This window comes from Taudactylus pleione, unplaced genomic scaffold (genome assembly GCF_031769625.1).
Source record: "Taudactylus pleione unplaced genomic scaffold, aTauple2 ptg000152l, whole genome shotgun sequence".
NCBI classification, from domain to species: Eukaryota; Metazoa; Chordata; class Amphibia; order Anura; family Myobatrachidae; genus Taudactylus; species Taudactylus pleione.
In genome coordinates, this window is record NW_028284554.1 from 1,701,324 (window position 1) to 1,727,157 (window position 25,834).

Here is a 25,834-nt window from a genome sequence, read left to right on the forward strand (position 1 = left end):
TATTCAATAAATATTGATGTACATAAAACACAAGTACAAATGTACAAATAGTGTCATTACTGTCATGCCAGTGCAGCACAAGTGTTAACCCAGGAGATCAGGGCTCATAAATCTCTTTATCAGCTCCAGATTTATGAATGAAACCAGCCATATAGGGAGAGAGTAGAATATCTCTGATTTACAAGCATGAATCCATAATTTTATATTAAACTTTCTATTGTCAGATGATAGATGTGACCCATAAACTAAAACTAAACTTAACTAAAATAAACACATGAGACCAAGTTATGTCGTTTAAAATTAATTGGTCATCTTTATTTAGTTACATGGTAGGTATGGTGGCAGGAGAAAGAGCGGCAAACAACCGGCGTCCACTTGTCTTAGGCCAAAAGTATATCACAACTTGTAAGGGTCAACTATCCCAGAGAAGGGTAGGGTGATCTTAAAACTTGCAAGGGCCAACTATCCCTTTCAGAGCAAGTGATGCGGCTCCAACACCCATGCCAATGCACCATTCATCCTGCTCGGTCGAGAGATGCCACTGACCCCAATAGGGTGAAATCAGTGCACTGAAGGGGTGCGCATCGCTATTACTGCTGCAAGATGGACGCTTCAATATTGCCGGTCTTTCTCTGCTATGAAATAAAGCCGACACAAGGCACAATAGGGGAGGGAGATCAAATTCAAAGAGGCAGATTTACAACAGCAGCTTCCCCACACCCTCTCACTTAACACGCCCCCCCTAACCTCTCGCCCTATCACATCTGCTTACCCACTGTCAAACAAAAAACAAACATCTTCAACTTTATTAACCCCCTCTGTCCCTGACTAGAAGTTTATGTGCCCTCGGTTCTAGCCAAATCCTCCGTTATATTAGTAACAATAGGTTATACACTTATTTTAGGATTAACACTTGTGCCGCACAGACATGACAGAATATATTATGCATTTTTATTTGTGTTTTATGTGCATCAATATACAAGGCAATAAAGAAAATTAAGCATTCAAATAAAAATAGAACTTTTATCTGCAATGTATAATTTCATTTGTACTAAACTCAGTTACAGTTACAGACGTAATATGAAAAAAATTGTCTCTGATTTGTTGCGGAGCCTGAATACAAACATAAACATGAGCCACTAGGAGTCAGTTGAAAATCCTTTGATTAGGCCCTGCAGCAACCCACTGGTTAGACTGCACCTGTATTAGGTGTGTACAGTATCTATGCAAGCGTAGGGGAGGTGAGGAGAGCCTAGGATTAAAATGTATCAGTGGCCCATAAATGTAATGGGCAGCCCTTCCCATAAGAACTAGGTATCATTACCGGAAAACACTGAAAAATCCATTGTGCCCACATTTACAACTTATCAAATTCCACTCCTAAATACTGTATTATACACTTTATTTAATGCTCTACTGTATTTAGATTAGGGCTGGTGCACTATAGGATAAATGAGCATTACAAAAAAAGAAGGACGGAAAAAGTAATCAATTTGTGGGCACTTCGAGGTTATTCTACGGGAAAAAAGTGAGTATATTCTACATAAAATATATATATACTCGTTTATATATTTCCACCTCATCTACTCTTAAATTATAACAAAATATTAAAAAATCAGTGTGCTTAGTGATATATAAAATAAGCAAAATTGGAATTATAATAACAGTTAGTTGATCTCAGGGCCGGACTGGGGCTAAAAATAGACCCTGGCATTTAAAGAGCACACAGGCCCAACTCGCGACAGCATCTGGCTCCTGGTATAGACTCCTCCCCTTTCTATTCCTGGCCCCTCCCACTTCTTAGTCTATGCTCTTACAAATATAATTAATTTTAGAACATACAAGTACACATCATTCTCTGTATTAAAATGTAATACCTACAACAGAGCTCATCCTGCAGGGGATTCAAACATGTGCCATAGTCAGACAATACTGGTGTAGGTCACCATTTTCCCAAATGATCAATCCCTAGTTTAGCAATTGTACAGGATTAGATAGTGTTCACTGCAGGAATTTTTTAGGGCAGGGGTGCTGAACGCAGAGGACACATCTGATCACACCAAAGCAGAGCTCTAACTACACATTTTAACAAGAGAGCGTTTGTGCCGCAATCCACAGGTGAAACAGGTGTGGTCTTGCTGGGAAAGTGCGCAACCACATAGTAGTACCCCCAATTCAAATTATGCCACAAAGTAGTGCCTCTTAGTCACATTATTATTATCCTCTATTTCTATGGCACCATAAGTGTTCCGCAGTGCCTTACAAAGTACATAAACAAATAAGTGAACAAGAAACCAGTGACTTACAGTACAATAATATGCAGGACAAGTATATGCTGCATTAGCAATCACAATGCTCAAAATAAGCAGCAGCGAGTCAGCAATCAATTGTTAGAGCTCTTTTGAGGAGTAAGAAGTAAAGTAAAGAAAGAAAGTATAAGGAGAAGCACATGAGGGAAAAGGGCCCTACTCGTGAGAGCTTGCAATGTAAAGAAATTACACTGCACAGTAGTGCCCCTTCATTACATTACACTGCACATTAGTGTCCCTTATCACATTAAGTCACACAGTAGTGCCCCTTTTTCACGTTACGTCACACAGTAGTGTCCCTTTTTCACATTATGTCACACAGTAGTGCCCCATAGTCACATTATGTCACACAGTAGTGTCCCTTAGTCCAGGGCTTGACAAATTTTTATAAAATCTAGGAGCCAGGATGTAAGTGTAGGAACCAGACCACCTTCACCTCAAAAAAATTACGTGGAGCACAGCTCTGTGTGTTATGCAACTGTTATACACACTATACTAGTCCGCAAAATGGTCACAGTTGAATGGATACAGTAAAATGGAGGCCCCCTATTTGCTCTGCACAGCTCCCCTGTTCCACCCCCCATTAATAGCAGACCACATTTCACATAAAACAGTGGTGCTAGAAAGTACAACAAAACCTTTCCCACTCGTGGTCACACCACTATCCCTTCAAAACCACTCCACCATACCTGGCAACGCATGGACCCTATTACCGGAGATCTCTATGCAGCCGGAGATAGCAGACAGTAGACAGACAGGACATATAGGAGGATCAGCATAGACTGGGACAGACAGCAGGGGTCAGAGCAGGCCAGGATGGAGAGGAGGAGTCGGCTCAGGATGGGATGGACAGGAGGAGTCAGCGCAGACGAGGACAGACCCAGGCACAGCAGTCACCATAGGCGACACTCAGCACATTCACTCCTGTGCATGAAATGAATGCCACAATACTATAGGCAAGAATCTCTGCCGGGGCTGATGTGGATCTGCTTCCTCCCTCACTGCAAAATCTGGTAGCCAGGCAGCAAAATCTGGAAGCCATGGTGATCTGGCCCCTGGATCTTGTCGAGCCCTGCCTTAGTCACATTACACCACACGGTAGTGTCCCTTCGTCACACTACACTGCACCGTAGTGTCCCTTATTCATGTTATGTCACACAGTAGTGTCTCTTTTTCATGTTACGTCACACAGTAGTATCCATTTATCACGTTACGTTAGTGTCCCTTTTTCACATTACACCACACAGTATAACCCATTCACGTTATGCTACCCAGATCGCATTCACGTTATGCCACACAGTAGTAGTGCCCCTTATAAATTGTGCCATGCAGTAGTAGTGCCCCTTATACATTATGCTACACAGTAATGCCCCTAATACATTATGACACACACACAATAATGCCCCTTATAACACATTATGCCACTCACAGTGATATCCTGGCACCTGCAGATGGCATCTGTCAACAGATCATGAGGTGTCTGAAGATGGCATCCAGTCCATCCAGTCAGCTTCTTGCCTGCCCTTGCCGCACTTTTTATCCATCGGCCGGCCGCGTCATGACATCACCGCGGCCGCACGTGACACTCCAGTGACTCCAACATATCATCAGCATGGTGCCGCCGGGCAATCCTGCTGGCAGCTCACAGGAGCTGTCAAATGTCATTCAGCCATTCCTCTCAGATCACTCCCGGGCCGGCCCCCGCCGCTCTTCTCATACCCGGCCGCGTCACTAAGTAATGACGTGGCCCAGGGCTAGATTAAGACTTCTGAGGGCCCCGGGGCAACTAAGTTGACGGGGTCCCATCAAGAAAATTGCCAGGGAAAAGAAAGGGGGAAGGGAGAGAGAGAGACAGAGAGAGAGTGAGGGAGGGGAGAGAGTAAGGGAGAGAGAGAGACAGAGAGAGTGAGGGGAGAGAGAGAGAGAAGGAGGGACAGGGAGATAGAGAGAGAGGGATAGGGAGTGAGATACATAGAGGCCTATTTATCATCACTTAATTTTTAAAAAAGAAGAGGAAAATTAACATTTTCACCTGCAATTGTAGAAATTAGGTTTTTGTGCCATTCACCAAGAAGGTAAAGCAGGAGATATCACAGATATCTCCTGCTTACCTTCCTCTCTCGGAATGGCCCGCTGTCCCCATGTACGCTCTTGTGCGTATGCGTGAACCGTAGGTCACACATGCGTACTTGTCTCCTCTGAAAGGAACAGTGAAACACTTTGGGGAGACAGCTGATTTTCGGATCAGCTGTCTCCGCGCTGGAGCAATGATGAATTGCTCCGGCGCTCGCATAGCATTAGAATGTTAAGTATTGGACCCCGTTAATTAACATCAAATAGACCCCTAAGAGAGGTAAAGAGGGGAGGGAGAGAGAGACAGGGAGGAGAGATAGGGAGGAAGGGACAGGAAGGGAGACAGAGTAATGGTGCGTAAACAAGTAGCGATTTAAAAGAACGATTTGAATGATATCGTTACTGTAATCTTTCAAATCATTCTTTTAAATGATCCCTACCAACTTACCGTTGACCAGCGATGCGCGGCCACATATGGACGATAGTGATATCGTCCATCGGGCCTTCATGCCAGTTAACTTGCTCGATTTCGAACAAGTTACTATAGGGACCCGCGATCGATGATCGCGGATCACTATAGTCGTCGGTAAGTTGATGGTGTGCTGGATGATCGATATTAATCATCCAGCATTCCAGGGAGGTTGCATAACGATCTGTCAGCACTATGGACCTCATTCAGAGTCGGTCGAAGTGGCCGCACGGTCATACGCCACCGATGTTCGCTACACTGCACATGCGTAAAGTTCGCAATGTGCGAGCGCAAACTAGCCGCTACGATCAGAAATATCTCTCTCCTTGAACACAGCCAGGTCGGTAGTTTGAGTGACAGATTGAGGCTTTTGTGGGTGGTAACAGGGGAAGGTGCTTGAAAACGGGGGAGTGGAGATCCGAACGCAGGTGTGCCTAATTATGCGAACGGCGTTTTATGGGAGTGCATACGGTTTATGGGAGTGCATAATTAACAAAGTAGCGTCATGGCACATGTGACATGGGAGGTTTTTACACTGACATGATCGTAGAGCTTGAGAGGGTATGGTCAACCTTAAGCTCTACGACCAGTTCCGATGGTTCCCGATGGTCTCGATTAATCCTTATATGCCCGGAGATGACGTGCAATGCGTACGAGAAGGGGGCATATTTTTTTAATTCCGACCGCTTCCTCCCCTTGGTCGGCCAGCTACCGATCCGAACTTAGGGACGCAACTTGAGAGGGAATCATTTGCATATCCGGCCCCTTTTCCCGTATGACCGTGCGGCCGCTTCGACCGACTATGAATGAGGTCCGATATATGTGTACGGACCATAAGAGAGGAGGGAGAAAGTGAGAGAGATGGAGAGAGACAGAGGGCCTTATTCAATTAGAAGTGAAAAGTCCGTTTTACTTTCTCGCCGTTGACATCATTTTTGCTGACTCCAATTTTCCCCGTATTCAATTTGTCTGACTTTTCGCCAGTGCGAAAAGTTTGTGCCTTGTAACCAGCGGAAAAGTTTTGCCTATGAATACCCGGCGAAAAAAAGTGCAGAATTGGGGTTTTGGGGTGCAAACTTCCAGCAACCACCCTGCACCCTTTAGGACACCCCCTTGACGCTAACGGCGTCAAAAAATGCAGAAAAAAAACTCAAAGGACACCCCAAAAAAGAACTTTGAAAAAGTGGGTGAAAAAATTCAAGTGGGGGTACAAATTCAAAAACTAGCAAAATAAACTCAGGGGGGGTCCCAAGTATGCCTATGTTTTTTTTTTGTTTTAGCTGATTGCTGAAGGTGCATTTTTTAGCGCTTTTTAACACTTCACTTTAGCCAATTAAAAACATGCTTGCATCCATTTTCATGCACCCCAAATTTGATGGGCGTTATTTTCACCAAAATAACCTTCAAAATGCTATTCTTCACCACTTATGCAAAGACGCTATTTAGCACCTATTGAACACGTTTAAAGTCCCCAAATACCTTCAGCAGGGCAATTCAGGGTTACCCTTAGTGATCCCCCATGTCAGAGCATCTTTTGGGGGGTGTCAGGTTGATTTCCCCAAAAATGACAGCACTTTTCACTCTATTGCTTTTCGCTGGGTCCTGTTTTCGCCAATTTGCAATTGAATACGGGGATACGCGGGGACGAGCGCGATACTTTTTCGCGCAAAAAAATGGCAAGGATGGCGAAAAGTCCAGCAATGGACTTTTCATCCCTAATTAAATATGGCCCAGAGAGTGAGATAAAGGAAGGGGGTAGGGAGGGGGACAGGAGTAGGGGACAGAGAGAGAAGTGAAGGGAGTGAGGAAGAGAGAGAGAGATTGAGAGGGAGGAAAGGAGTGTGTGTACGGTGTCTCCTTAGCACACTTACCTCAGGTACAAGCTTTTCTAAAGGGGCGGGCACTTCGTGGCATAAGGCCCCGCCCCCTAGTCACCCGCAAATCCCAACATTATTTCATCAAAGGGGGCAGGGCTTCCTATGTTAGCCACGGTCATCATTGGGTGCTGCTGCCGGGAGGCGGGCCTATAATCCGGCCCTGACGTGCCCGCATATAGCAAGTGATGAAGCAGGTTGTGCCTTGCATGCTGACAGCTCATATCTCACTAGTACTAACATCCACCTTGCCGGATGGGGCTTGACGTAATTATGCAATGTTTCGGCCGCACATTTCGAGCATGGTGCCGCCCCGGAGGTTGTTCTTGTGGGTTAAGCCTGCTCCCTATCAAACTAGCCCTTGTGTCCATCGGCCCTTCTGCCATTTTCCAGAAGTGCCCGATGGCCAGTCCAGCCCTGGTTGGTCTCAAAAGTGCCGGAACAGAAGGGAGGGAGGAGGGCAGCTTGCCCTCTCCAACATTTGAGAGAGGCACCAGTCAATGCATCGGGACACACTGAGTGTATTGCTTAGAGCAAGAGAGTAAGTCCCATGAGACTTAGCACAAAAGGTCAGAGATGTGTGTGCTATGCTTTGATTAGTGGAGCTTATCACAAGCTTTTCTGGAGCATGATAGGAGAGTATGAAGACTGGTACACTTAAGAATTACACTCTCACACAGAGAAGGAAACCAGTGACCAAGAGAAGAAATCCATAGAAGGCAGGAGCATCACGGCGGGTGCCTTGTGGACCCTATGGACTTCGAAGAAAGAGAGTTAACAAGGGTAGGTTTTACCATAACTCTCCTTTTCTTCTACAGGGTCCTTAGGGCTCCACATGGAGACATTGGGGATGTCCCAAAGCAGTTGTTCAAAGGCGGGGATGCTCCTGAGCTGAGAGGAGAATCCAGTGTCCAAAGGAAGCATCCTGAGAGACAAATGTATCAAAGGCATAGAACCTACGAAAGGTGTGGATGGAAGACCATGTGGCCGCCTTGCATATTTGTTCAGCAGATGCACCACATCGGGCAGCCCACGTGGGACCCACAGAGCGAGTAAAATGAGCAGACACGGTATCTGGCACAGGAAGGCCAGCCTGCATGTAAGCCTGTAAGATAGTCATGCGAAGCCATCTGGCCAGAGTTTGTTTGTTAGCTAGCCAGCCCTTCTTATGGAATCCATATTGGACAAAGAGGGAATCTGTTTTCCTGATGAAACTAGTACAGTCCACATAAAGTCTCAGAACACGGACCACATCCGAGGAAGCTTCACCTGCCAAGAGGTCTGGTGACTGGAAGGTCGGAACTACAATTTCCTCATTAACGTGGAAATGAGAGACCACCTTGGGAAGGAAATTAGGATGAGTTCGAACTACAGCCCTGTCCTGATGAAAGATCAGAAATGGGGAGCGACAGGCAAATGCCTCCAAATCCGATAACCTACGGACAGATGCGATAGCCAAAAGAAAGAGAGTCTTCGCAGTGAGCCATTTGATGTTTACTGATTCCAGGGGTTCAAACAGAGACCCCTGAAGTGTGAGGAGAACCACTGACAAATCCCACTGAGCCACTGGAGGGACAAAGGGAGGTTGAATATGAAGGGCACCCTGAAGGAAAGTGTGAACATCTGGCAGTGGAGCAATTCTGCGCTGGACACAGATGGACAGAGCAGAGACATGCACTTTCAGAGAGGCCAGGCTGAGTCCAAGATCTAATCCAGCCTGAAGGAAGGCCAGGATTCTAGAAACCTGAAAAACCTGAGGGTCATAGCTTCTGGTAGCACACCACTGGAAGTATGTATGCCACACCCAGTGATAGATCCAGGCGGATGCCGACTTATGTGCTCTGAACTACAGAGCTAGAAAATCCTTTAGACTTCAGGAGGGATGTGTCAAGAGCCACGCCGTCAAAAACAGATGAGCCAGGTCCAGATAAAGACAGGGACCCTGAGACATATCCGGGCATTGAGTAAGTGGGAATAGTGTCTATGGAGAGACTCCACAGATTGGAATACCAATGACATCTGGGCAATTCCAGAGCTGCCAGCAGAACAGTTCCCTTGTCCTGCTTGATTTTTTGAAGGACTAGAGGAAGGAGGGAGACTGAAGGGAAGAGGTACACCAGATGGAAGGTCCACTTCACTGAGAAGGCATCTATGAAGGCTGCTTCGGGGTCTCTTATCCTGGACCCTTATGCTGGAGTTTTGTGGTTGTGTTGTGAGGCCATGAGGTCCACATCCGGTAAGCCCAATTTGTCCACCAGGAGTTGAAAGACTTCTGGGTGTAGAGATCACTCCCATGCACGTCATGATGGCTGATGAAATCTGCTTCCCAATTGAGAATCCCCAGAATGAAGACCACAGAAATAGCTGGGGGGTGACGTTTTGCGTGTCACTTCTGTCATTGCCGACTGACTGCGAGTGCCTCCCTGGTGATTGAGGTAAGCCACCACTGTGGTGTTGTTGGACTGTACTTGTACTGGCCTGCCCCGGAGATTGTCCTGAGACAAAGTGATAGCTCTGTAGATGGCCCGGAGTTCCAGGACATTGATATGAGGACTCTCTCTGTGGGAGTCCAATGACCCTGGAAGGAGTGCTGGCCTGTCACTGCGCCTCACCTGTGGAGACTTGCATCCATGGTGAGAAGCACCCAATCCGGGATCCAGAAGGGTGGACCCCTGTTCAAGTGGGACATCTGTAACCACCAGGAGAGAGACAGGCAAACCTCCGTAGAGAGGACCATCATCTGGGATCTCATCAGATGAGGCAGCCCATTCCACCTGGACAGGATCAGGTGTTGTATGGGCATGGAGTGGAACTGAGCAAACTCCACCATGTTGAAGGTGGATACCATGGATCCCAAGGTCTGCATTGCTCAGTGAATTGAAACTCGGCAACTGTGGAGTAACCTGCGCACTCAGTGCTGCAGTGCAGAGATTTTGTCTGCTGTCAGGAATTCTCTGAGCCTGAGAATCCAGGAAGGCTCCCAGATGTACCATCCTTTGAGAAGGGGTCAGGGAAGACTTTTTCCAGCTGATCAGCCAGCTGTGTGTTTGTAGAAGGGCAAAGGGTACCTGAAGATGGTGGTGTGAAGGACCTCTGGAGAGCTTGTAGATAGCAAGAGATTGTCCAAGTACGGGAGCAGTCTGATCCCCTGATGATGAAGGTGGGCTGCCATAACTGCCATGATCTTGGTAACAACCCATGGAGCTGTAGAAAGTCCAAACGGCAGTGCTTGAAACTGGAAATGTTGCTGTAGGACAGCAAACCAGAGAAGCATTCTGAATATCCAGAGACACCATAAAGTCCCGGGGCTCCATAGGCAGGACAATAGAGTGTAGGGTTTCCAAACAAAACCTGGGCACCCTGATAAACTTGTTTAGAGACCTGAGGTTGAGGATATGCCGATGAGACCCATTGGGCTTCTGAACCAAGAAAAGGTACAGTAATAACTTGTCCCTCGTTGTGATAACGGGACTGGAATTATTACCTTTGAGTGCAGCAAGGACTGAATTGCCTTCTGGAGGAGCAGGGCTTTGCTTGGGTCCAATGAGGGCCTGTGCAAAAGAACTGCTGGGGGTGCTGCCTCAGGAATGAGAGGGTGTACAAGTGAGAGACCACTTCTTGTACCCAGGCATCTGTGGTGGTCTGACATCAGAACGTGGCAAACTGAAGAAGTTGGCCTCCCACCCTGAGCCCCAGGGGGAGGCCTGCCCCATCATACTGAAGGCTTGTCCTCAGATTTGGTAGCTGGATGTCTATCAGTCCAGGCCTGTTTGGTCCTAGGGTTGGAGGCCTTTGTGGATGCTGACTGCCATGGAAAGGACTGACCTTTAGCCTTTTGCTGGGGACAAAAGGACCAAAAGGATGACATCTGAGGTCGTGTAGTAGATGCAGAGAGCAAGAAAGCTGTCTTAGAAGCTGTCAAGGTTGTCACAAACAGGATCTCCCCAGAGTAAGGCAGAGACTCCAAAGCCTTTTTAGAGTCCGAGTCTGCCTTCCATGATCGAAGCCAAATGATACGGCAGGCTACCACCAAGGTAGCATATGCCTTGGAAGCTAGGAGACCAGTAGCCAAATCCGCTTCTCCTAAATAGGAGGCTGCATCCCTAATATGCGAGATATAGGACCTGAAAAGCATCAGAGGGAAATGGCTTTTGCCACCCAGGCCGTACCCATGGCAGGGCAAGAAATAGCTCCTGTAAGAGAGTATATACATTTCAGGCAAGCTTCAATCCTTCTCTCCGTGGTCTCTTTCAATAAAGTTGCTGTATGGATAAGTAAGGTAGAGTTCTTAACCAGGCGTGTCATGTGGGAATCTATGGCTGGGTGAACTTCCCATTTAGCGCAGTCAGTATCTGGAATCTGATAAAAAGAAATCAAGCATTTAGGCAGCTGAAACTTTTTATTTGGCGTATTCCATGCTTCACCCATTAGATCAGAAAGCTGATCAGAGTGAGGAAACTCCAGTAAAACTACCTTCTGTCAATTAAAGAGTGACTCTTTTGCCTTAGGAGTGGGTTCTGTATCTTCTATTTGAAAAATTGATTTTACAGCTCTCACCACTGCAGGTACAGTATATTCAATTTAGATGGAGGATCCTCCTCCCCTGAGGTTGAGTCAGAGACAGAGAGAGGTCTGCCTCATCTGCCTCCCCAGATGATAACTCAGAATCTGAAAGCTGGGTGGACTGGGAAGATAACACAGCATACATAGTAGTTTTACTAGGTAAGGGTCTCTCCTTTTGCAACATTTGTTGAAAGGCTGTAGAGGTAGCTGCCATACTCTGCACTGAGTTAGAAAGTATGTCTACCCATGGAGGAGGCAAAGGAGGCACCTGCTTTGCAGGGAGTTCCTGTTGTGGCCATCCCATAGGGGGAGCTACCACAGGGACTGCTAGGTGGTCTGCAATTATTGCCAACACCTGTGAAAAGGAAGCCAGGTGCTGTATAACAAGATACACATACACCATCTTGAATGGGATCCTCTGGAGTTAAATCTTCTAAACAGGACTTACAAGAAACCAGAGTAGGTGCAGTAGCCTGCTTGTTACTTTTGCCTTTGCTAGACATAGCTGCAAGGATAGTATAGCACACAATATGGCACAGTTCATTGAGCAACACAGATACAGTGGGTAAAATAAGCATTGAACACATCAACATTTTTCTCAGTAAATATATTTGTAATGGGGCTAATGTAATGAAATTTTCACCAAATGTCAGCAACAACCCATACAATCCACACATGCAAAGATATCAAAGAAATGGTGGTGCAAAAAGGCATGGAAAGCCAAGACACCAGCTGAAATCTATCAGTAATTAGAAAGCAATCCACTTGTCAGTGCAAATTAATATAAGCTGGTTCAGCCCCAACTGATGGCCTATAAAAAGGTGTCTCATTACCAAGGTGTCACACAAGAATCATCTCCAGACCTTCGCATCCTTATTGTTGCAAAATATACTGGTGGCATTGGTTACAGAAGGATTTCTAAACTTCTGAATGTTCCAGTGAGCACTGTTGGGTCCATAATCCGGAAGTGGAAAGAATATTATTTCACAATAAACTGGCCACAACCAGGTGCTCCTTTCAAGATCTCTGACAGAGGAGTGAAAATAATTATCAGAAGAGTTATCCAAGAGCCAAGGACCACTTGTGGAGAGCTTCAGAAAGACCTGGAATTAGCAGGTACAAACCTCCATGGCCTGTATGCATGATCACCATGCAAAACTCCATTACTGAAGAAAAAGCATGTTCAAATTAAAGTTTGCTACACAACATTTGGACAAGCCTGTGAAATACTGGGAGAATATAGTCTGGTCAGATGAGACCAAAATGTAACTATTTTGATGCCATAATACACACCGTGTTTGGAGGAGAAGTGGCACTGCACATCACCCCAGAATCACCATACCAACAGTGAAGTTTGGAGGTGGGAACATCATGGTGTAGGGCCGTTTTTCAGCATATGGTACTGGCATACTTCATATGATTGAACGAAGAATGAATGTAAAAATGTACCGAGACATTCTTGATAAAAATATGCTGCCATCTACCAGGATGCTGAAGATGAAACGAGGGTGGACATTTCAGCAAGACAATGATCCCAAACACACACAGCCAAGGACACTCTCAATTGGTTTCAGAGAAAGAAAATAAAGCTGCTAGAATGGCCCAGCCAATCACCTGACTTGAATCCAATTGAAATTCTATGGAAGGAACAAAAGATCAGAGGCCCCGATTCAGAGCCGGACACTCTGACAGAGCGCTCGCTCTGAATCAGCGCCGTTGTTGTTTTTTTTTAGAACGGCCTCCTGGCCGCTAGCATAGCTGTGGGTGACCACCCACAGCTATAGCGAGCGGCCAGGAAGATCGTCGCAATGGTCAAGACCATCGCGAACATCGGGCTTCCGACGAGACCCTTGTGGTAGGGTCTCATTGCCGCAAGCCCCAGAGAGATTTCGGCTCTAACAGAGCCGAAATCTCTCCCACTGACATCACTCGTGATGTCAGTGGGGCCGTCCCCAGATGGTAGGCGTTCTCATGGGAACGCCTCCATCTGGGCAGCCACCTCCTGGCCCGCTCACCAAAGGGGGCGAGCTGTCACTCAACATCGACAGCACTCCCCCTTTGGTATGAGACCCGGAGCGACTTGCCTGTCGCTATCTGGGTCTCGCGCATGCACACAACAGAACCGGCTCCGTCGTGTGCATGCGCACTGGCCCACCATCGACCCGGTTGCGAGCGCACAGCGCTTGCGACCGGGTCAGAATCAGGTCCAGAGTTCATAGAAGAGGCCCACTGAACCTTAATAATTTGAAGACCGTTTGTGTGGAAGAATAGGCCAAAGCCCCACCTGAGCAATGCATGCAACTAAAATTTCATTATACTAGCCCCATTACAAATATATTTACTGAAAAAAATGTTGATGTGTTCAATACTCATTTTACCCGTTGTATATGCACAATATGGCACAGTAAAGTGCACAACACTGATATACAGTATGTGACAGTCATCACAAATACAAGTAGATGTGAAGTACAGTGAACCCCCTATACTCAGTATTCCAGGGTTATAGTGAAAGATAGGCAAAGGTATAAGCTGACAGTTAAGAGAAAAATAAACAGACAGCAGCGCTAGCACAAGTTACATACAATGCAGAGTATATAATATAACTGCAGTGGGCACTAAATTCAACTACGCAGACCGCAGTGGCTAATAGGAAATAGCGCTGTATAACCTAGCTCCTAGAAGGGGTATACAGGGAGACTGGACACAGTGTTCCCAGAGACTTGTGGCTGTTTGCAGAAAATGGCTGCCGTGAGTCTCTGAGGGGGTGGAGGGTGAGGGAGGAGCAGCTCAGGGGCGGCAGGACCGCAGTGGATTGGCACCCTGAGCAGGGGGAGGGGCCGCAGGGAGCGGGCCGTCTCCCCTATGCTGAATTCAACCACCGGTTCCCTGGCCTCAGCTATTCCCTGCGCCAGTATAAAGTTATGACCTGGTGGTCTAGTGGAGTGCCGGAAGAACAGGTGTCTACATCTGCGCCTCCTGTCTGTCTCCTGACACTGGAGGTAAGACTGCGCATAGATGCAGGTTCCCATGAGCTGGAACCTGCCCTACCTGTCCCCTTGAGTCCTGCTGCATTCTGGGGTCCAAGGAGCCACACTAGATAGGGCCGCCCGGATCCCCGCCGAGAGTACCTAGCCTATGGCTGGAGTCGCGGCGCCGCAGAGGGGTGAGGGAGCAGAAGTGTAGAGCACTGTCTAGCACTACTTGCTCTGTTATAGTAAAATTAAATAAAAAAGTAGATCATAAAACAAAGTTTGGGCTGCTTAAAAGCAGACCCACTGTATAATGGTGATCCAACTCCAGCCGGACACCAATGAAAAACAGAGTTGCTTTCAGGCTGTGGACGGGGTATAGGGGAATGACGAGAGCATCCTGGGACAGAAAAAGCTTTGCTGTTGGTGTCCGTTCCTCCAAGTACCACCTACACCCCAATATCTCCCTGTGGAGCCCTAAGGACCCTGAAGAAGAAAAAATTGGGTAGCTCTGTGCATCAATAGCAGAGAACCAATTGGTCTCTGTTATTGATTGCGCAACCATCTAATTATGGCCTGCTGTGCCTGTGTAATGTTTGCTAAATGCAGAGAGTGGAGCCCCTGTAATGAGAGAAGAATTATATCCTACTGAAATTTGTGGGGTTTATTTTATAAGAATGTTTTTTGTTGGTGGTTTTTGGTCAATATAAGGTGAAGTCAGAGCATGTCTTCCTCTTCTGCATGTAAGCAGCCCAGCATAGTGTGTGTAGTGGTGTCTTATAATAATTCCCATATATGGCATGAATGCAATGTGTATTATGCCATTGTGCTAAACTTAATGCATTATAAAATGTAGCATGAATTGCTGGATTGGAGGGATTGGTAGTCCCTATGTCTGTATTTGGATGGAGTGTGACGTTGTAGTAACTATATGTCCGTGTTCATGTCTGTATATAGAGCGGCCAGATAGCACAAAGTCTGTGGCGTGTGATATATTAATTTTATTTTTCATCATTGAATTTTTTCTTGGTTTATACCTACAGAATATTTGCAGTGGTGTGTGTGTATAGTACAGGGAATAGCAGTGTGCATACACTGGGCTCAGACCTGTTAGGTGTGATTAGGGTCACGATGAACTTGCATTGCATGGTGGTCTCTGTAGTCTTACAGCGAGGTCCAGTGCACTATGGCGATAAGGTCCTAAGCCTATGCCAAACTACACCTCCCAGCAGCATACAGGTAACTGTCTTGGAAGCGGTATAAAATACCGCTGGTCGCATGGCCGGCAGTTCGATTCCCGGCAGCGTGAGGTAGACAGTTTGACAGATCCTGGCAGCAGCAGCCCGACAGCGCTGGAAATCCCGATCGTCCCTAGGTAAGTACTTACTAACCTAACCCCCCTAACCCTTCTTATGGGTGCCTAACCCTAACCTCCCCCACTGTGCCTAACACTAATCCACCCTCTAAGTGCCTAATCATAATCCCCCCTTTCCCCGCTGCCTAAACCTAAGTTCCTCGTTGGGGGGTGCCTAACCCTTACCTCCCCTTCCCTTTGCCTAACCCTAACCCTCCCGGGGGTGCCTAAGCCTGTCCCCCCTGGGTGCCCTAAACATAACCTTCCCCGCGCGGCTGTACGCTGCAGCGCCCGGCATCCGTTCGATCGGGATGCCAGGCGCCGGTCTCCCGGCGTCAGAAAATGACAGGCGTGTAGATTTAGACGCCTGTCATTTAACCCTCGCCAGGATAAAGCAGTCGGGAAGCCGGCTGTCGGGCTTACGTCAGCCGGCTTCCCGATTGCATCCCAACCATCTTCACCCTCTCCCGGCACTTGTTGGGTAAATTGTCTGTATAGGGACGTGCTATTGGGTGCATGTTTTCCTGGAGCTGAGCAGTAGCACTGTGTTAAGCCCCATACACACTGGACAATATTTATGAATGATATGAATGACAACGATATCTTTCAATGATATATCGTTAAAATCGTCCACTGTATGCACTTACCGATGAACAATGTACGCTCCCACAGGTCATTAACGATGTCCCCAGTCGTCTAACCATGCAGTCCAATCTGGAGATATCACTAACGATGCCATGCTGCCAAATGCAGCATGGCCCCTCCATCCCCCCCACTGCACCGTCATTCGTCGTTGCTGGCATTGGCAAGTGTGACAGCAGCATCCGACATCGCTGGGTACACACATCATCCAATGTGTACCCAGCATTAGTGTTGTGTCTGTGAGTGAGGAGACTGGGAAAGACCACTGAAGTCTGCATACAGAAGCCAAATCAGCAAAAGCAAAGACCCCCTCAGGCTTACTGATCTCTGGGCCTGATTCAGAGCTGGACGCTATTTGCGCTCGCTCGTTCAGAAAAAGGGGCCGGCTATTTAAATTGAGCGCTCGCTCTTTGCGGTCTGTTGACGCCTCTATGTCTGAATGAGCGAACGAAATATGCTCTTGCTATTTTAAAAAAAACGCCCCCTGGCCGCTCGCATCCTACATCATCTCCGCTATTTATTACATTAATCGAGTACATCGAAAGGCGTATGAACTGCTCGCAGTGCTTGTGGTAGCATTTTCCTACCGCAATCATGCGAGCAGTTCAGGCTAAGAGACAACCAAGTGACGTGGTCGATGACGCTGCTTTGTTAATTATGCACACCCTTAACACGCCCGTTTTGACCGTTTGGCACGCCTGCCACTCCCCGTTTTCAAGCACCTTCCCCTGTTACCACCCACAAACGCCTCATTCTGTCACTCAAATTAGCAGGCATTCGCTATTTTGCAAGCACACAATTTCCGACCGCAATGACTGGTTAGCGCATGCGTATTACAACCCATACGCATGCGCAGTTGTGTGAACATCGCTCGGAGCGAACGAGCGGCTGCTTACGAGCGGCTCTGAATCAGGCCCTCTATCATCAGGTAATTGGTGTGGCAGATTGCTCCAGGTGCCCCTCAGGGGGTGATATTCACAGACCCTCCAACATGACCCATTACATTAGGTACAAAATGCTCTGCTCCTGGTATTCCCTCTTAATTTATGATTGAAGCCACCGATGCTGAAACAACTGTCATCAATTACCTAGTTCAACACAGGTGATTGCAATCATACATTATGAGGGAGTCCAGGAGCAGAGTGTTTTGTACCTAATGGAATGGGTCATGTTGGAGGGTAGGTATTCAACAATTTAGGGGTGCCAAAATGAAATTTTATCTTGGCCTTCTCAACCTAAAAATATTGTGGCGCCCCTGGTTGGTCCTATAACAATATCTAATGCAACTATTGATTTAAAGAAACAGTTATCCTTTCACTTGTAGTGTATTAATTGATGTGTTTAATTTTATTTTTCAGTTTTTATTAAAAAAAAAACCAATAAGTAATTGTGGATATATAATTTTTGTGTCTCATTTATTTTCTCAATAAGATTGACAAATTGATTTTCATTTGTATTTGGAGGATACATTTTATATTAGGTCTTTTTCAAGTATTTCTCATTCTTATTGACCCACTTGTTTATTTGTAATGTAACCAATCATCATTCATACAGTAGCATATTATAATATTCAAAACTTCCCACATCTGTTAAGCTGGCCATACACGCTACAATTATCGGGGCAATCCGTGGTGGGCAATGCACCAGATATCCGCGGATCGCCCCAATAATTGTAGCGTGTGTGTGGGTGACCGAGGGTTAAATATTGGTCGGGCATGCTGGATTGTCCAGCATGCCCGTCCGATGCATCGGGCAGTGTATGCCCAGCCGCGGCCGACAGACAGATATTTCCTGTGTTCCTTCCCATGGAAGGAACAGGGAAATGTCTCCTCCCCTGGGGGCGGAGCACAGATGTCGGCTAATAGACTTTGAGAGAAATCTGACAGTGTATGCCGCGGACATCTGCGGCTGGCAGGCTGCCAGATAAAATGTGTGTCGGTCTGACAGGCATTTTATCTGGCCGTGTATGCCCAGCTTTAGCAGTATGTTTTTCTTCAACAGTCCAATGTCCTTAACTTTATTTAACTGCAGCCACATATTCTTCATTATGTAATTGCAATCAGTCACTTGCTATTTTAAATGCAATGCCTCTAATAGCCTTAAATAGGTTCATCTGCAGCTACAGTTATACCCCTTTTACACTGGAGCTAAAACCCGGGTTATTGCAGGGTTAACCCGACCAGCTCCCTGGTGTAAAAGGGGAGAGGGTTGGATCGCCGGGTCAAGTGACTCGGCAATCCAACCCAGGTAAATAACAGGGATTAACACGGGCGTAACCCTGCTTTGAGAACAGCGCACTCCAGGTCATGACCTGGAGTGCGCTGCTAGCAGGCCGATTGGTCCGGCTTCAGTGGTGCTTGGAGATGACGTCATCTCCAAGCATCCACTTTCACGCTGGGAAAGCCAGGTCTATGCAGACCCGACTCCAATGTGAGCGGTGCCGACTCGGGAATATCCCGAGTCGGCGCCGGCTAAATTCCGGGTCTGATCCGGATAGGAACTCTGGCCCTGATTCAGAGCAGGACGCTATCACAGAGTGCTCGCTCTGAATCAGAGCCATCCCTCTTACTTTTTTGGAGCGGACAAAATGATGGTCAAGACCATCGCGACCATCGGGCTTGCAATGAGACCTTTGTGGTAGGGTCTCGTCTGCCGCAAGCCCTGGAGTGCTTTTGGCTCTATCAGAGCCAAAAGCACTCCCACTGACATCACTAGTGATGTCAATGGGGCCGGCCCCAGACGGTAGGCGTTCTCATGGGAACGCCTCCATCTGGACAGCCACGCCCCAATCACCATCGACAGCACGCCCCCTTTGGTGCGAGACCCATAATGACGGCTTGGCCGTCGTTATTCGGGTCTCGCGCATGCGCACGATGGAGCCGCCTCAGTCATGTGCATGCGCAATTGGGCAACATCAACCCGCGTGCGAGCGCTCAGCACTCGCGAGTGGGTCTGAATCAGGCCCTCTGTTCCAACTCTGAGTCAGACCCGGAATTTTGGTGGAAAAGGGGTATTACTCAGGTTACTACTTTCAGAGGCACTTGCTATTTAAACTGTTAAGGTGCATACATACACAACTATTTTTTTAATGATTATCGATAACAATATCTTTTATCGTTCAATTGTTGAAAAAATCGTTCACTTTCTGAGTTAAAACGATGAACGATTATCGTTCATGCACGTTCACATTTGTAGTTTTTGTAGTTTGTAGTTCAGTCAGACTGACCAACTCAACGATTTTCAGTAATGTAATATGCAAAAATCGTTTGTGGTACAAAAAAATCGTTCTTTACATTTAGTAAATGAACGACTTTAGTAAACGTTTTTCTTTAATTTTTCCCTTTAAAAAAATTAACGAAAATCGTTTACTAAAATCGTTCATTTACTAAATCGTTGTGTGTGTATGCAGCTTTACAGTTATACTGTATTTCAATTGTAACAAGTATATTATTAGATAAACTCTCCCCTCTACTGCAGCTCTTATTTCTCTGCTAAATCTCTATCATCAACATGTGTTACTTAATTGCAGTGTTGTAGTCAAGTGGTATTGAATATACTATTAATGTGTGCTATTAAACACTGACAGAGTGGATTCCCTGTTAACTCACTATTTCTAGTTGACTGATCACTGGACAATTCTCTGCTCCAATTCTGTCCTTTAGATTGGAATGAAGCTGCTCTCTGTGTTGTTATTATTATTATTATTATTATTATTATTAATATTATTATTATTATTCACCCCTATGTCTCTCATATTGCATCAATATTCTTATTGATAATCACATGTAAAGTTCATGCTGAAATACTAAAGCAGATGAATTCCCCCCAGAGCAAATTGCATCATCCAGCCCCGCTCACCTCTGTAAACACTGTGGGTCTGATTCAGAGATGGACGCAGTGCATTTGCTCTTTTCGTAACAGATGCCCTTCCCTGGTGTGGCAACCTGCATCTGAATGTGCAAGGACTGAGATGGCCACTTTCGGTGTCTCTGCACACTGTAATATCACAGGTGTTTCTTTAGATGCCACCATTGGCAGGTGCAGTTTCTCCATCTGACACTGGCCTCCTATGGTTGCGGCTGCACATCTATGACTGCAGCTGTTTGCATAGACACACCCACAGCACTTCCATAACACCCATTAAACAGGCCACTTTTGCTTTAATTTCTAGCCACCTCCCAGTCACCGCCCAGGAACGCTCATCACTTTTCCGCCACATTTCTGATTCCATCAGTCCCGATCGCAACAGCATCTCTGTGAGCACACTCTACATAACGCATGCGTCGTAGGATATTTTAGAAATGTTTGTGCATGCACAGTTGCAAAAAATTGCTCAACTATATAAACATTGGCATTGTGTGCAGATAGTGTGGGACACAGCCTTACGTGGGCAGGAGTTTGAGGACCCATTTAGCATCATCACTTTCACTTCATAATGCAAGTGTCATGTCACAACCACCTCTTCTTTTCTTACTTTGCTTCCACAGCCACATAGTTATATCATTGCCTAAATTCTGGCCATACATCTAAAGATTATCTGTCCAACCAGCCAACTAGTTGATTGGTTGGAATGAAAATCTGGTAACGTATGGGAGTAACTGATGATCAGCAATTTGCTCCTAAATGCCAGAAAACAGATGGAAATGGTCTTCAGACAAGTTTGTTAAATGTTTAATCCAAACAATTTGTTCAAACAACAGTTTTTGTTCATTTTCTGGCAGTTGGGAGCAAATTGCTGATTATCATTTGCTTTCATACCTTACCAGATTTTCATTCTAACCAATCAACTAGTTGGCTGGCTGGACAGATAATCTTTAGATGTGTGGCCAGCTTAAGTCAGTTTGTCATGCAACTGCTACTTTAGCATAATTTGTATTACTTGTGATAACAACATTTTTTACCTCCAGAGTAACAGCCAGAATCACAGAGGTTGCTGTTGTAACTGTAAATGATTGATAATCACAGGTACTACCAGGACCTGTAGTGTTTTGACATGCCCCAAATACCATGAAGAATGATGTTAATGAAGTTATAATCCCTTTTATAAAAGACCATGCAAATATCTTGTAAGTGAAGAGAGAACCAGTTTGGCCAACTTTGTATAATTCAGGTAGTTGTAGGCTCACTTTAGCACAGATATCCTGCAAAAAAAGAAAAACAGGTTGATGCATAAACTACTTACATATGGAATATCATATCAGTATATATGTGATTTATAGTAAATTTGGTATGATTGGCACATATTTATAGTAGTTGGATAGATTAGGATGTCCCTTGAATAAGACCTAAGTTGTATTGATGCATTGCAAGCAAAAACAAGATTTGTGCTTTGTAGCAGGGGCCAGTATACTCCACAGTTGGGGGGTGCACCAGGGTTCAGTGGAGGCCTCAAATATGGCAGAGAAAAGTAATATATAGAGATTGTGTGGCAAGGATCTGGAGCCATCTGCCGATGCGGAGTGACCCCCAGGCATGGAGAAGATCTGGTCCCCACCTGCCTTGACAGCAGAGTGTGGTAGCAGCCACGTGAAGAGTGGTAGCCGATCTGAATCTACAAGGATTCAGACCCAGCCAATCGCAATAGACTTCTCATATTAAATAAAATTAAATTTCTTCGTATATAAACATAAAAACATGTACTGCCACAGTTATATAGCTGGAATAAGCTTGAAGGAGGAAACAACTATTTGAAGGATATTTCCCCCTAAACATCTCCTATATACTGGATTGTAAACTAGGTCATTGAATTAATTAATTCAATTATATAAAACCAACAATACTATTGGAGTTGTGCACTATTGCAGCTATTACTATATAGCTATACAACTGTATAAACACATGTTTTTATGTATAATTAAATGTAATTGTATGTAATATGAGAAGTCTGTTGTGATTTCTCAACCAGGTGGATTAACTAAAATTTAAGGAATCATAATTTAATACATATATAACATATATATTTTATTCATATACACTGAAATCAGTTTGGGCGCAGTCTATTTTCTTTCTTTTTTCTAATACTGTTTTAATGCCAGATTAGAAACTAGCTTTTAAGTACTAGCAGCATAAATTGATAACTGTAGACATCTATCAGCGCCAGGAATTAAAAAAGCAGCCAGTTAGGAATCTCAGTTAGCTTTATTTCGCCTCAGGTGAAGGCTACAGGAAGCCCAGAGGTGGTGGGAGTTGTTGAAGATGCCATGGTGGGTGGGGCTGACACAGGCTTTGTTCAGCCAAATATCTTAAGACCACTGAGTCCATTGTTTTTCCTACCTAGAGCAGATGTATTGTTGGCCCATTATGCTTTATGTAACCCTTTGTTAGCCTCTACTTCTCACTCTCTCTTTTTTCTTATACAGTTCTTCTCTGTATCTGAATCCCTATTTTATCTACATTTCCATTGCCATCTCTTTCTAGTGCCAGACATATACTGTGGTGTATAAGTGTGTTTCAATTACCATTGGCCTACTAAGGTGCAGTCTTGCTGCAATTTTTTTGCTGACGTTCAGAAGTTTTTTTCCTCCGACTCTCATCCATTTGCAGCTCCTCAAACAGCAACATCTTGGAGAATTCCATCTCTCTGTCTCCTGGCTTTGTGCCATCCTCCATTTACATCTGCATCTCCCTGACAAGATTGCCTTTACTCTCCCAACATTTAACTCAACACTCTCTGTTTTCCCCTCACCATATAAAGGTAAGTGAAGTGTAATCTCTATGTCCAGTTAGATACTGCCAACCAGCTGCCACTCTTCTTGCCTCACTGCTATTTATAGCTCCTTCCTTCCTCATTGCTTCAGCTTCAAAGTGCAGTGGGGGTTACATTATTATTAGCCTGTATTTATATTGTGCCAGCACTGGGACTTACAGTTTAAATGATCTACAGACTAAGGGCCAGGGGCATATCTATAATGGGTGCAGGGTGTGCAGGGCACACGGGCACCTGGGTCCAGGGGGGCCCCACACCGCACACCCTGCACCCATAGCATACTTACCTCTCCGGAGTCCCATGTTGGAGCGGGGGCCCGGCACTCTAAAAACCTGTCATTTGTGCATGCGCAGTACAGGGAAAATGACCGCCGTGGCCATTTTCCTGGTGACCTGTGCATACTCTATAGACTCTGGGCACACTCTAGTGCCCAGAGTCTATAACTCTGGTGCTGGCCATGCACAGATCAGTGGCCCTGCCAGCCGCCGGACAGAGAGGAGGGGGCCCATGTCAGAGACGGCACACGGGTCCCCTCCTCTCTAGAAATGCCCCTGCTAAGGTCATCTTAATACAAAATCATGTTTCCTATCAGTATGTTTTTGGACTGTGGGTAGGGTTTCCACCTGGCAAAATATGGAACATGATGGGGGAGGGGGGATTGGGGTGCAATTAAAATTTTTTTTTAGCTGTATCATTTATTAATTATAAAATGATTAACCACTTGCCTGGCACAGTCGTATCAGATACGACCATACCAGACTGGGCTTTCCCTGACATGGTCGTATCTGATACGACCAGTCAGACATACACAGTGGGCGGTTTGCTGGAAGTTAACTTCTAGCAGCCGCCCATCTCAGAGGGACCTGCCGGTCCCTCTACACCTGCGCCTCCTCCTCCTTCGTGTCCCGATCACTGCTGGTCACAGTGATCGGGCACCGGCGGCACCCCCCTAGAAGCAGCAGCCACGGCTCATGTAGCCGCTGCTGCTGCTGCTGTGACCCGATCACTGTGGCCAGCAGTGATCGGGCAGCCATTTCAGTAATAGGCAGTAGCGGCGGCTCTGGTAGCCGCCACTGCTGCAATGTAACCCAGGCCGTTAGTGGGACACCCTCCCGCTGTGGTCCGGATCACAGTGATCAGTGAGATCACTGTGTGAGAGAAGCAGCAGCGGTGGCTCTGGTAGCCGCCGCTGCTGCTATGTAGCCGGGCCGCTAGTGGGACACCCTCCCGCTGCGGCTCCGGATCACAGTGATCAGTGAGATCACTGTGTGAGAGAAGCAGCAGGCGCGGCTCTGGTAGCCGCCACTGCTGCTATGTACCCCGGCAGCCCCTCCCACTCCTGAATTCTGAAGTGTTTCGGGCAATATTATATGCTCATATTCTGTAAAATGCTTCAGAACTCATTGGACGGCGCTTCACAGTGCAGATGGACAATGACCCGAAGCATACTGCAAAAGCAACCAAAGAGTTTTTTAAGGCTAAAAAGTGGAATGTTATGCAATGGCCAAGTCAATCCCCTGACCTGAATCCGATTGAGCATGCATTTCACTTGATGAAGACAAAACTGAAGGGAAAATTCCCCAAAAACAAGCAGGAACTGAAGACATTTGCAGTAGAGGCCTGGCAGAGCATCACCAGGGATGAAACCCATCGTCTGGTGATGTATATGCGTTCCAGACTTCAGGCTGTAATTGCCTGCAAAGGATTTGCAACAAAGTATTAAAAAGTGAAAGTTAGATTTAGGATCGTTTAGTTTGTCCCATTACTTTTGACCCCTTAAAAAGTGGGAGGCACATATAGAAACAGTTGTAATTCCAACACCGGTCACCTGATTTGGATGTAATTACCCTCAAATTAAATCTGAAAGTCTGCAGTTAAAGCACATCTTGTTTGTTTCATTTCAAAGCCATTGTGGTGGTGAATAGAGGCCAAAATATGAAAATTCTGTCAATGTCCCAATATTTATGCACCTGACTGTAATTGCAGTGTATTCTGCTCTTTAGCTGCTCTGGCATGGGCAACACCTGCAGCAAGCTGTTTAAGGTCAGACATCCCTCCATGGGTAAAGCCAAACAATTTCTTTTTAAGTATCCCTCCATGGGTGACCAGAAAAAAACTCTGCAGTTTGCTTTGTATTAGCCTTTAAGTACATGGCTGCATAAATAAACCCCATTGTCTCTTCCCAAGACAATGGATTATTCCAGCAATTGTGTCCACACACCTGAGTAACTTGGTATTTAGCATATATTAGTGGTACTATTGTGTAATGTAAAACACACATTATGCTTGTGTTCTTTCTTTCACAACATTTTATTATAGGTAAACTGAAATTAACCTGAAGGGACCAGTGGGGACCTCTAAGACATGTCACTGCTGTCTTGCTGCTTTGCCTGTTTATCGTTTAGTTTGAGACCATTTTTTATATTTACAAATATAAAAACTCACTTTCCATTTTGATATTTTATTTGCACATTTAATAACCTACTAACATGACAAGTAGTCACCTAGGCAATTTCATAGTAGGTATTCTATGTATGAAAAATGAGAGCAGCACATTTCCACTCTTTGCTCCAGACTGTGACCTGATACAGTGATGGACACTTTAGCAACATCCGCTGCGACTTTGTATGCAGTGGCTGTGCTAAAATATGCAAAAGCTGCAGTAAAACAAAGCCCATCTGTGATCCACTGCAGGGTCTGAGGACACAGCATCGAATCAACTGTGTTACCATCGGACATCTGAGTAACCCTCAGGTTACTCAGTATGTCCGGTTAAATCACGCAGTCAGGGCCAGTGAAGCTACATCCAAGGACGCAGCCACTGGCTTCTGCACTCTAAGAGAACGGCCTACACACCCTGTTTTCTGTAACACTT

General features: G+C 45.9%; 1 protein-coding gene across 1 annotated transcript in view; it reads right to left on the reverse strand.

Moving 5' to 3' along the window:
• ATP8B3 (ATPase phospholipid transporting 8B3) overlaps window positions 1–25,834 on the reverse strand; it is a 308,036-nt gene that overhangs the window by 87,681 nt on the left and 194,521 nt on the right. The window contains exon 24 of the mRNA XM_088474277.1: window positions 21,155–21,394. Within this exon, the coding sequence (XP_088330403.1) occupies window positions 21,155–21,394 (240 nt within the window). The remainder of the gene's footprint in view (window positions 1–21,154; window positions 21,395–25,834) is intronic.